We start from the raw sequence: 13,210 nt of genomic DNA, 5'->3' as shown, positions 1-13,210 counted from the left end.
AATTTAATATACATGCCATGTTCTTAAGTAGTTAAAATTGAGATTTGGCATTTAGTATGTGAGGAAATGAGGGAAAATAAAAATTAGGAGATGGAGGTTGGCGTTATAGCTATTTTTGTTAACTTTTATTCTGTAAATCGTCGGAAAAAAAAAAAAACAATTTTGAATGAAAATCAGTTATAGAAATAACTGAAATAACTGACCAAAACAGTTTTCTTTGTATTTCAGTAGTTTTAACCCCCCCCCCCCAAAAAAAACCCAAACAAAAAACAAATAAATAACATTTCTGGCTCCGTGGCGACCATCACGTTGGGGAGTTCCGGTAAGAAATTGTAACCACTTTCACCCCTGTGTAAATATCCCATAATACAGTGAGGACAGCTGCAGTTTATATTCCAGTGTGGCTTATCTATGAACAAATGCATTTTTCGTGTCAAATTTGGTGGGTAGCGGCTTATAATCAGGTGCGCCTTATAGTCCAAAAATGACAGTAAGTACTCTCTATTCACTATTTCCCAAAATGATGGGCCAAGAGTTCGACACCTGTGCCCTAGTTGGATGGCGAATGCGCGCGTAACATTAATCTTCAACGAAAAGGAGTCACCACTATCAAGTCAAAACTAAAATGCCATTTCTGACTCATTCAGTAGAACCTGAATTTGATATGACAGAAGAAGACATTTCAGAATTCAGAAAGGACAAAACAAATCATTATAAATGCAGCATTGTTTTTTTTTTTGTTTTTTTTTTAAATCACTTTAAGACAAATATGCATGATTTATTTTTTATTTCAGTGACGCCATTGTGACCAGTTTGGTGAACTGCCTGACCAGTTTCGTGTCAGGGTTCGTCATCTTTACAGTGCTAGGCTACATGGCAGAGATGAGAAAAGTGAAGGTTGAGGATGTGGCCAAAGATAAAGGTGAACCCACAACACTCAAAATCACCCATAATTACACTGATCTCATAATCATGTTGTCATGATCGCAGGACCCAGTTTACTCTTCATCACATACCCCGAGGCCATCGCCAACATGATGGGCTCAACCTTCTTCGCGATCATATTTTTTGTAATGATGATCACTCTGGGGCTTGACAGCACGGTATGACTTGACACCGCAATGCATTCAGGACGCAATTACTAATATTGCACTGAGACATAAGGTCCAAAAGGCAAATACAAACAAACCCTAGCAAAAAAGTATGGAATCACCAGTCTCGGACGAGCACTCACTCAGACATTTTATTATGTAGAACAAACTCTAAAAAAGCTTGAAAAAATAATGAATTAGTCCAAAAGTGCAACTCTTTAGCACTATAAAACACTAAAATAAATGAATAAAAACATTGTGGTGGTCAGTAAATGTTAGTTTTATAAAGCAAGTGCAGGGAAATTAATATAGAATCACTCCATTCTGATGAAAAATATATGGAATCATTAGAAACAAACAAAGAAATATCAATCAAAACACAACTCTAGTATTTAGTTGCACCACCTCTGGCTTTTATGACTGCTTGCAGTCTCTGAGATATGGACTTGCTGAGTATTCTTCATGAATTTGGTGCCAACTCTCTTTGATTGCAGTTGCCATATCATCCTTGCAGGTCAGAGCCTTGCTGTGGACCATTTTTTTCAATTTCCACCACAGGTTTTCAATAGGATTGATATCTGGGCTATTTGCAGGCCATGACATTGACCGGATGAGTCTTCCTCCAAGGAATGCTTTAACAGTTTTAGCTCTGTGGCATGATGCATTGCCATCTTGGAAAATGATTTCATTATCCCCAAACATATTTTCAATTAAAGGGAAAATAAAGCTGTCTAAAATTTCAATATAAACTTTTGCATTTATTGAAAATATAACCACAGTGCCTTTGCCTGACATGCAGCCCCATATCATCAAGGACTGAGGGAATTTTGAGGTTTTCTTCAGGCAGTCATCTTTGTAAATCTCACTGGAACGGCACCGAACAAAAGTTCCAGCATCATCACCTTGTCCAATGCAGATTCTTGACTGGTCACTGAAAATAACCTTCATCCAGTCATTCACAGTTCATGATTGCCTCTCCTTAGCCCATTGTGGTCTTGTTCTTATCTGTTTAAGTGTCAATGATGGTTTCCTTTTAGCTTTCCTGTATGAAAATCCCATTTCCTTCAGGCAATTTTGCACAGTTTTGTAACATACCTTGACTCCAGCTTCCTCCTATTTCTTCTTCATTTGTCTTGTTGTAAATATTCTGTTTTCAAGACATATGGCCTTTAGTTGTTTGTCATGACGTTTGGATGTCTCCCTCGGTCTACCAGTACGCTTAACTTCAACAACCTTGCCATGCTGTTAGTACTTGGTCTAGATTTTTGATACAGCTGACTGTGAACAGCCCACATCTTTGGCAACCATACCATACGTTACCTTCTTCAAGAAGTTTGATAATCCTCTCCTTGGTCTTGAAGGAATTCGACCACCCGGCCAAGCCGCCGGAAAAGCGACATCCGAACCAGAAGGCATCCCGCTAGCGCCGCTCCAGCAAGTCGACCGGCGAGGCCAAAGTCCGCGCGTCTACTCCGGTGTTAACTCTTTGTACTGACTCCATTTTGAACGGTTTAAAGAAGGCTCACCGAAAACAGGTTGGCAATTTATTCGTCGACAATGGTCAAAAACAAGGCACAAACAGACGACGGAGAGGCAATGCTGGATCCAGGGTCAGCAAAACAACGGATACATCAGAATGTCCGGAGAAGCGACAGTTGTTATCTAAATGTTCAGTCTTTTGAAAGCTGCGGTGGAGTGGGCCGGGTGGAAGGCGTGCCTGGGTGTTGTCTTGGGATCCTCCTTCTGTGGCAAGTTTGTTGCCTGGTATACCAGACTCACCGCTGTTCCAGCGATTGAGTCTGGCGACCGTCCGGCGGATCAAATTCCGAGGGCGGAGCAAGCCACAACAAACAGACAGCGGAGTGGACTAATCAGCGACGGGCAGTTGTGACGTTGTTAAAGCGACAAGTAATTAGCGTGAGTCATCACCTTATCGTGGTGGAGGGGTTTGCGTGTCCCAATGATCCTAGGAGCTATGTTGTCTGGGGCTTTAAGCCCCTGGCAGGGTCACCCATGGCAAACAGGTCCTAGGTGAGGGGCCAGACAAAGCATGGCTCAAACTGACCCCTTATGATGAGAAAAAGAAATGAACTCCAGTTTCCCTTGCCCGGACGCGGGTTACCGGGGCCCCCCTCTGGAGCCAGGCCTGGAGGTGGGGCTCGAAGGCAAGCGTCTGGTGGCCGGGCACAGCCCGAAAAGGCAACATGGGTTCCCCTTCCCATGGGCTCACCACCTGTGGGAGGGGCCAAAGGGGTCGGGTGCGTAGAGAGTTGGGCGGCAGCCAAAGGCGGGGGCCTTGGCGGTCCAACCCCCAGCTGCAGAAGCTAACTCTTGGGACATGGAATGTCACCTCTCTGGCAGGGAAGGAGCCTGAGCTGGTGGGTGAGGCAGAGAAGTTCCGACTAGATATAGTCGGACTCTCCTCCACACACAGCTTGGGTTCTGGTACCAATCCTCTCGAGAGGGGTTGGACTCTCTTCCATTCTGGAGTTGCCCACGGTGAGAGGCACCGAGCAGGTGTGGGCATACTTATTGCCCCCCGGCTTGGTGCCTGTACGTTGGGGTTTACCCCCGTGGACGAGAGGGTAGCCTCCCTCCGCCTTCGGGTGGGGGGACGGGTTCTGACTGTTGTTTGCGCTTATGCACCTAACAGCAGCTCAGAATACCCACCCTTTTTGGAGTCCTTGGAGGGTGTGCTGGAGAGCGCCCCCTCTGGGGACTCCCTTGTTCTACTGGGGGACTTCAACGCTTACGTGGGCAATGACAGTGAGACCTGGAGGGGCGTGATTGGGAGGAACGGCCCCCCCGATCAGAACCCGAGTGGTGTTCTGTTATTGGACTTCTGTGCTCGTCACGGTTTGTCCATAACGAATACCATGTTCAAACATAGGGGTGTCCACATGTGCACTTGGCACCAGGACACCCTAGGCCGCAGTTCAATGATCGACTTTGTAATCGTGTCATCGGACTTGCGGCCACATGTTTTGGACACTCGGGTGAAGAGAGGGGCGGAGCTGTCAACTGATCACCACCTGGTGGTGTGTTGGCTCCGATGGTGGGGGAAGTTGCTGGCCAGACCTGGCAGGCCCAAACGTATTGTGAGGGTCTGCTGGGAACGTTTGGCAGAATCCCCTGTCAGAAAGAGTTTCAACACCCACCTCCGGCAGAACTTCTCCCTTGTCCCGGGGGAGGTGAGGGACATTGAGTCCGAGTGGGCCATGTTCCGCACCTCCATTGTTGAGGCGGCCGATCGGAGCTGTGGCCGTAAGGTGGTTGGTGCCTGTCGTGGCGGCAATCCCTGAACCCGCTGGTGGACACCAGCGGTAAGGGATGCCGTCAAGCTGAAGAAGGAGGCCTATCAGGCCTTTTTGGCCTGTGGGACTCCGGAGGCAGCTGACAGGTACCGGCTGGCCAAGCGGACTGCGGCTTCGGCGGTCGCCGAGGCAAAAACTCGGACATGGGAGGAGTTCGGCGAGGCCATGGAAAACGACTTCCGGACAGCTTCGAGGAAATTCTGGTCCACCATCCGGCGTCTGAGGAGAGGAAAGCAGTGCACCATTAACACTGTGTATAGTGAAGATGGTGTACTGCTGACCTCGACTCGGGACGTCGTGAGTAGGTGGGGAGAATACTTCGAAGCCCTCCTCAATTCCACCGACACACCTTCCTTTGAGGGAGCAGAGTCTGGGGACTCTGAGGTGGGCTCTTCGATCTCTGGGGTTGAAGTCACTGAGGCGGTTGGTAAGCTCCTCGGTGGCAGGGCCCCAGGGGTAGATGAGATCCGCCCGGAGTTCCTAAAGGCTCTGGATGTTGTGGGGCTGTCATGGTTGACACGCCTCTACAACATTGCGTGGACATCGGGGACAGTGCCTCTGGATTGGCAGACCGGGGTGGTGGTCCCCCTTTTTAAAAAGGGGGACCGGAGGGTGTGTTCCAATTATAGAGGGATCACACACCTCAGCCTCCCCGCTAAAGTCTATTCAGGGGTGCTGGAGAGGAGGGTCCGTCGGGAAGTCGAATCTCGGATTCAGGAGGAGCAGTGTGGTTTTCGTCCCGGCCGTGGAACAGTGGACCAGCTCTACACCCTCGGCAGGGTCCTCGAGGGTGCATGGGAGTTCGCCCAACCTGTCCACATGTGTTTTGTGGATTTGGAGAAGGCGTTCGACCGTGTGCCTAGGGGAGTCCTGTGGAGGGTGCTCCGGGAGTACGGGGTACCGAGCCCCCTGGTAAGGGCTGTTCGGTCCCTGTACGACCGGTGTCAGAGTCTGGTCCGCATTGCCGGCAGTAAGTCGAATTCGTTCCCAGTGAGGATTGGACTCCGCCAAGGCTGCCCTTTGTCACCGATTCTGTTCATAATTTTTATGGACAGAATTTCTAGGCGCAGCCGAAGCGTTGAGGGTGTCCGGTTTGGTGGTCTCAGCATTGCATCTCTGCTTTTTGCAGATGATGTGGTGCTGTTGGCTTCATCAAGCCGTGACCTCCAACTCTCACTGGGGCGGTTCGCGGCCGAGTGTGAAGCGGTTGGGATGAAGATCAGCACCTCCAAATCCGAGACCATGGTCCTCAGCCGGAAAAGGGTGGAGTGCCCTCTCCGGGTCGGGGATGAGATCCTGCCCCAAGTGGAGGAGTTCAAGTATCTTGGGGTCTTGTTCACGAGTGAGGGTAGGAGGGAGCGGGAGATTGACAGGCGGATCGGTGCAGCGTCTGCAGTGATGCGGACTCTGCACCGGTCCGTTGTGGTGAAGAAGGAGCTGAGCCAAAAGGCGAAGCTCTCAATTTACCAGTCGATCTACGTTCCTACCCTCACCTATGGTCACGAGCTGTGGGTCGTGACCGAAAGAACAAGATCCCGGATACAAGCGGCCGAAATGAGTTTCCTCCGCAGGGTGTCCGGGCTCTCCCTTAGAGATAGGGTGAGAAGCTCGGTCATCCGGGAGGGGCTTGGTGTCGAGCCGCTACTCCTCCGCGTTGAGAGGAGCCAGTTGAGGTGGCTCGGGCATTTGGTTCGGATGCCTCCTGGACGCCTCCCTGGAGGGGTGTTCCGGGCATGTCCCACCGGTAGGAGGCCCCGGGGAGCTGGCTGAAGTGGCTGGGGAGAGGGAAGTCTGGGCTTCCCTGCTAAAGCTGCTGCCCCCGCGACCCGACCCCGGACTAAGCGGAAGATAATGGATGGATGGATGGACGGAGAATGGAGACGTGTCAAGTTCAAAAATAGACCCTTAGGTAGACATTTGTAAAATTACCCAAAAATAAGGAGAGAAGACACTCAGTTTTCTTGGCCAAGGAGAGCAAGGAGGGACTAGACAGAGAAATGCTAGATTACGCTGTATAGTCACCAAAATTGATCTAAAAAAAAACCCTCCTTGCTCTTTCTTTGATTAGGGGTTTGTCCTAACACAGAAAGGTGCCGCCCTAAAGGGAGGGGGAAAGCAAGCTGGAGACACCCATGTGATTTTGGTTGGCTATGGGTGAGCATGTAGGTGGAACTAACTAAATACACGTGTGTAAGCAAGGGCACTTAGGTAAAGTGGTCAGAATGACCCAGACACTTCAGTTATGCAACGCTGCGGCACTGGAAGATGTCCTCGAATGGAAGATTGTCCTCGAAAGTCTAGACAAAAGTCCAGACGTAAGATGCTGAAGATGTCCTAGAAGGTCTAGTTACGCGATGTTGCGGCCATGAAGCAAGGCAGTTGTCACCCCGACCCTTTTTAACACTTTGTAACACTTAAACATTATACTACAGCCTAGTATAGCAAGCAATAATCATTTACTGGTTATATCAAATAAGAAAAAATAAGGCAATATGTATTAGGTATATATGAGCACAAGCAAATATTCAATCAATCAAGCAAATATTCAATCAACCCTCGATAATTAACTCAACAAGAAGTTTATTCAACATGGCTAGCGCGAGCCATGTTGACTGTTGTCAATGACTTGTTTCGATGTGTTTTTGGTAATTTAAAACTGGTTTTACCGCAGATTGGAACATATTCTCGGCTCCCCCGTTCGCCATCTGTGTTGTTGTAGACACGACTTTCGGCGCGCAAGAGTGACGTTACTCGTCAAGAACACGTCACGCCAATAAACAAATCTGATTGGACGATTGATTTTGTACCTTGCTCGAAAGGCCGTTAATGGGCTGGGTCCCAGACCATTTCTCACAGTGTTTGAAAAATACAGGGAGAATAGTCTGGCTGTGCCAGGCAAGCAAGTTTGGACGGTCAAGTTCGTGTGTCATCTTTCGTGGCTGGGTCGTGGTTCGGCATGTCTTGAGGTCTAAGGCGCCGAGCTATCAATTTGTTGTCTTGGTAAGGCGGGGCTGTCCTGACCCCACCGAAGAGCTGATGACGTCCTTTTTCCTTCGCTTATCAGGCGAGGGCTGATAAGCCGGTCAACTTCACTGTGTCAAATGGCAAGGAGTAACGTCTCCTTAATGCTTTACTATAATGAATGTGTTAGACTAATGTAAACAGTTAAGCCTGAGTTATACTCCCGCGTTGCGGTGACGGCGCAGCGACTACGGCGTCATTCGATATTCGATCTGCGGTGAGGGGACGCGTTGCTCTGTAATTCACCGCCAAGCCACTAGAGGGATGTGGCGTTATGTTTCTACGGTTTTGGGGCATGCTCGTTGACTTCCGCTAGTCGGAGAAAAAATAAACAATGCAAGATGGAACTCTTTAAAGTAAATATTCTGCTCATCAACACTGGATAAATATTGAACATACAAATGTTGAGGGGCAGGCGACGGCTTGGTCCATTTTTGCGTGTAGAAAATAATTTTTGATTCTATTCTACAATGGCGGTGATTTCGCGCTAAACCGGAAACAACAGTCTGAGCCGACCAATCACAGTCCGTTTTCGCCACGTCATACACATCTACGTGACGCGAAGGTTAGAAAATTCGAGAGGCGCGCGTCAGGCTACGGCGTAGGGTCGTAACTCTGTTCTTCCTTGACGGCGTAGGTCTGACACGGAAGTATAACACGGCCTTTATACTGTGTCTGCAAGAAAGGTAACTATCTCCTACAGTCTCAAGAGACATCTCTCTTGTTGGAGCCATGATTGTAGTAAATCCACTTGGTCCAGCAGCCCTCCAAGGTGTGTTTACTACACTGTTTTTAACTGCTTACTAACGAGCAGATCTAATCTGAGGCAGGGGCCCAATTAAGGAAAGACCATTGACTGGTTGTGTCTGTATTTTCTACTCAAAATGGTGTGATTCCATATTTTTTTCCTCAGAATGGAGTGATTCTATATTTATTTCCCTGCACTTGCTCTATAAAAGTAACATTTACTGACCAGCACAATGTTTTTTATTCATTTCTTTTAGTGTTTCTGTACGGCAAGGAGTTGCACTTTTGAACTAATTCATTATTTTTTCAAGCTTTTTAACCGAGTTTGTTTTACATAATAAAATGTCTAAGTGAGTGCTTGTCCGAGACTGGTGATTCCATACTTTTTTGCCAGGGGTTGTAGTATTATTCTTCATGCTGAAGGAGTTACAATAGGTCGGAGTGCATATTTCTAGTGGAGTAGCAGTAGTGGTCAGATACAGTAATGTGAAAAAATTAGGGCACCTCTATGGAAGCCTGTGTTTTCTAACATATCTGGTCATATGGGTATTTAATATCAATTTTAACAATCTTGAGAGATTCAAGTAAGAGAACTAAACAATTAAAACTGAAGAAAAAAATGTATTTTTTTATAACTTTCTGTAAAATGTAATTTTAAATAAATGAAATTTCTGTTGAGGAATAAATTAGGACGCCCCCATATTCAATCCCACTTAAAATGGCTAAAATCACACACACAGGTGTATCTCATCAGGTGCACATGATTAGAACATCATTACCAAGTTTTTTAAAGGAGGCTTTCTTTATTTAAACCTCACATTCGGGGCCGTGAACATGGTGACTCTCCGAGAATACGAAAAATTTCAAATTTGCATTTATATGGGCCCGTCTCCATTCGAACAGTGTCGCAACCAGTGTTGTTAATTTTATTTTAAAAAAGTAATTAATTACAGTTGCAAATTACTTCTCCCCAAAAGTAATTGCGTTAGTAACTCAGTTACCTGAATGTAAGAGTAATTAGTTACTTGGCAAAGTAACTAGTGATAATTTTCCTGTTTTTTTTTTTTTTTCTTCAAAAAAAAAAAAAAAGGTCACACAATATGAAGTTTAAAGGGTTTTGGGGACAATTGGCCCTAGCCCAATTCTTTACCCTCCACTTAACTAGACACAAGGGTATTGCGATAACGAGATAGTAACCTTTGCTATGTGTGGAAGTCATTTAAAGTTGTGAATCAACCGTTAAAGTTGTTAAAATTGCTCCCGTTATTGCATTAGTTCCCTTCTGTCTATTTTTAACATGTGTAAGTTTTAAAACTGTTTCATCATTTAAAGATAGATTTAAGTCAAGATTTTGCCGATTTAGGAGCATTTTAGATTAAAAAAAAAAAAAAAGTTACTTAGGTTTGCTAGGAAGGATCTCTACATCAGAGTCTTCCTGAGAGGTCTACTGCTTTAAGATGGCGGCTATTTACTAACGCATGTAGTCCTTAAAACATGTTGCCAATGCAGCCGTGTCAGTCATTTGCATCTAGTTGTATAATATGTGATATCTACCGTATCATGTGGGCGTAGTTTGTAGGCTATGGCTACAGTCAGGTATTATTGGAGCCACCTAGCATCGCGTTTGCAACGGCGTCTTCCCCACTCCTGCTCTGCTCTCTCGTCTCTGTGAGTCCGTCTCTCTCAGACTTTTGTAATTCAACCACCTTAGTAACGCACGCCTTTCCCGCCTCAGTAACGGAAACGGCGTTGCCAAGATGAGAAAAGTAATTAATTCGATTACTCATTACTGAAAAAAATAACGCCGTTAGTAACGCCGTTATATTCTAACGCCGTTATTAACAACACTGGTCGCAATTCCGCATGAAAACGATGTAGTATTCATGCCAAGCCCTAGTGGGCAGTGCAGATTTACAAGGTGACAGCGAATGATGCACTTTGACCCCACCAAGCTCCTCAACCCGGAAAAAAATATGCCCGCCCACTCAAAGCAATGGCATTTTTCTTTTGTTCAAAAAGGCACAAAAATGGAAACATCGAACATATTTAATTTAAAAAATATTATTAAAACAGTAAATTAACGCCAAAATTCCGCCATATTTGCTGTTTTTAATGTTTAGTAGTACCGCTGCTTACGCCCAATGTGACGTGTACGAGTGCTGACGTTATTGGCGCGGTCTCGCGCCGGGGGAGCCTTTGATATGCATACGGAGAAAGCCCCGCTCAATCCCCCGCAATCGAATTTTTCCACTTTGGAATTCAGAATTTTTCGTCGTCTCCTTCCGTCTTCGCCGACACCATATGAATGCGAGGCCATTCCGCTACTCAGTCTTTGCGTCTTTGTGTCGCAGAGTCGCCGTGTAAACTGCCACTAAGTTTGCTGTGACCCTGACTGTTGCATATATTTGGTTTAATGAGGAAATTAATGTTAATTTTTGTTGTTTACCTTGCAATTAAATCACTTTCTTCTCTTGAGTAGAAAAACAAGATCTGACATTTATATGTGAACATTTCTTAACCCTTTAAAACCTAAGCCTATTTTGGCCGAATTTTCAGGACACCTTGAACTTCATGTCCAAACTGTTGTTTTCTTCACTGACCAATTTTAATCCACATTTTGGACCCAAAAAGACAAAAAAATCCCAAAATCTGTTTTCAAAATTTGTAATGTTGATGTCCCACTGACAACCAAATATGCTCAACCAACCGTTTTGAAGCTTGATAATATTTATTTAACTTGCTAGGATAAACATTCAATAGAAAAAAATAAGATTGAATAGTTTTATGTTTGACAATTCAACACAAACAGCAGCTATGGTCATAGGCGTTTTTGGCCTTTACACATACTATGGTCAAAACATGTTATATACAGTGCAAAATAGTGAGAAATTTATATATATATATATATATATATATATATATATATATATATATATATATATATATATATATATATATATATATATATGTGTGTATGTATATATATTAGGGCTGTTAAACGATTACATTTTTTAATCGAGTTAATTACAGCTTAAAAATTAATTAATCGTAATTAATCGCAATTAATCGCAATTCAAACCATCTATAAAATATGCCATATTTTTCTGTAAATTATATATATATTCTGTAAAAGAAATTGTTGGAATGGAAAGATAAGACACAAGATGGATATATACATTCAACATACGGTACATAAGGACTGTAGTGGGGATTTCACTCTACTGTCATTTAAATCTGTCTATGCTGTCCTCACTCCGAAGCGTCTACTTTTTCCAAAGCTAAACAGCTAGTGAACGACGCCTTAATAATCAGACTTCTTCCTTTTTCATCTGATTTATTAATAAAATGGCCTCAAAACATTGTCCTCTTTAGACCGTAGTAAAACTACAAAAAAAAAAGTACACAAGCATTACATTAGCAACAACGTTAGCTTAGCACACTATACAGGTTCACTAAACATAAACAAAAAGCGTCTCATACAAAAAATATAACATTTCGGACTAACTTACGGACAAATCTTGTCCAAGGATCATATAAGCACATCATTACAACGTAGGCGTCAGCCCGAGACGTCGTGCAGCCATATTGAACTGGCAAGAAAGCAATAAACCATGTCGCAAAGCAACCACAAGAGTTCGCTGTTAGACAGCACAAAAATCCTTGCTGTAAAACATACCAAAAGGCAGAATACTGTCTGAGCGGGACATGTGCGTTAATTGCGTCAAATGTTTTGACGTGATTAATTAAAAAAATTAATTACCGCACGTTAATATATATATGTATATATATGATCCAACACAAAAAGGGTTTGGAGGATATCTCTTTGTGAAGTTAGGTATTGTACCCATCACCTTATCAAAGGTATATATGTACATGCATTTAAGCTTCTCGAACACACATCTATATAAAAATTGAAAAGATCCATAGTGAAGAAAAAAAAAAAAAAAAACATTGAAAAAAAGTATTTTTTGTAAAAATATTGACAAGTAGTTCAGTTCAATTCAATTTTTTCAGGCATGTGACCCAATAAAGTTTTTTGTTTTTTTTTGCGCATTCAATAAAGTTTGTTCTTGAACAGGTCAATGAGCTGCGTCACATACAACGTCACACAGCCTACACATCTGCGATTTGCGCGCTGCTGTCACTTTTACTCGCTGAGACGCCGACTAATCCGAGGAAAACAATGACAAATACAGCTCATCCTATTCCTTGAATGAAATAATGCATTAGCTTGTGCTAAATTTAGTTTTCGATTCATTCTGCACGTTTCAAAGTCGCTCGCTCAGTCCAACCGGCCGTTGCTTGCTTTGCGTGTCTCCTTTTCCTTAGTTGGCGCCTTGCTCGTCAATTTATTAAAAATGTTCACATTAGGTTAGTCCTTCTTTACATCACAACGGCTCTTGGGATATGTAGTCTTTTGTGGTGCTTTCGGTTTTGAAAAAAGGACAAGAAATGATGGAATTATGGAGATAGACACATGGTCCATGCAGCGTTTTAATGCATATTTGAGTGCAATAAAACTATAAAACTCAAATGATATTTTCTCCCGTTTTACTTGGTCGATTGACTTCAAATAAAAACTGGTGTGGACATCAACTTCCGTACTTTCAAATGAGAGCAACCAGGGGCACGTGGGTGACGTAATTACAGCGTTACGAGGCTACAAAGATGATATGCGTAAACGTGTCGCATCCGACACATTCGGTGTTAAAGGGTTAATAAAGCACTGAATATTTAATGGGGTGTGCCAATTTTTTAACATGTCTGTATGTTCTTGCTGTGATAGATAGCTTAAATAAAGTGACGCCAAGATCAATTCGACTCATTATTTGTTTCAGTTTGGCGGGCTGGAGGCCATCATCACGGCTGTGATGGATGAATACCCTGATCATTTTTCTCAAAGACGTGAACTCTTTGTCCTTTGCCTGGTGGTGGTCTGCTTTCTGGGCTCTTTGAGTACTCTTACCAACGTAATTTAAAACCAAAACCACTTGTTAATCCTTTAATAAAACGAGATGACATGTTTTAGGAGGAAAA

At 44.1% G+C, this 13,210-nt stretch overlaps 1 protein-coding gene across 1 annotated transcript in view; it reads left to right on the top strand.

The window, feature by feature from the left end:
* slc6a4b (solute carrier family 6 member 4b) overlaps nucleotides 1–13,210 on the top strand; it is a 47,279-nt gene that overhangs the window by 29,549 nt on the left and 4,520 nt on the right. The window contains exons 7-9 of the mRNA XM_057830804.1: nucleotides 795–922; nucleotides 991–1,103; nucleotides 13,012–13,143. Of these exons, the coding sequence (XP_057686787.1) occupies nucleotides 795–922; nucleotides 991–1,103; nucleotides 13,012–13,143 (373 nt within the window). The remainder of the gene's footprint in view (nucleotides 1–794; nucleotides 923–990; nucleotides 1,104–13,011; nucleotides 13,144–13,210) is intronic.

Source organism: Corythoichthys intestinalis, chromosome 3, assembly GCF_030265065.1.
Source record: "Corythoichthys intestinalis isolate RoL2023-P3 chromosome 3, ASM3026506v1, whole genome shotgun sequence".
In the NCBI taxonomy this organism is placed as follows: domain Eukaryota; kingdom Metazoa; phylum Chordata; class Actinopteri; order Syngnathiformes; family Syngnathidae; genus Corythoichthys; species Corythoichthys intestinalis.
The sequence above is the reverse complement of the archived record's forward strand: the minus strand, read 5'-3'. Positions and strand labels throughout refer to the sequence as shown.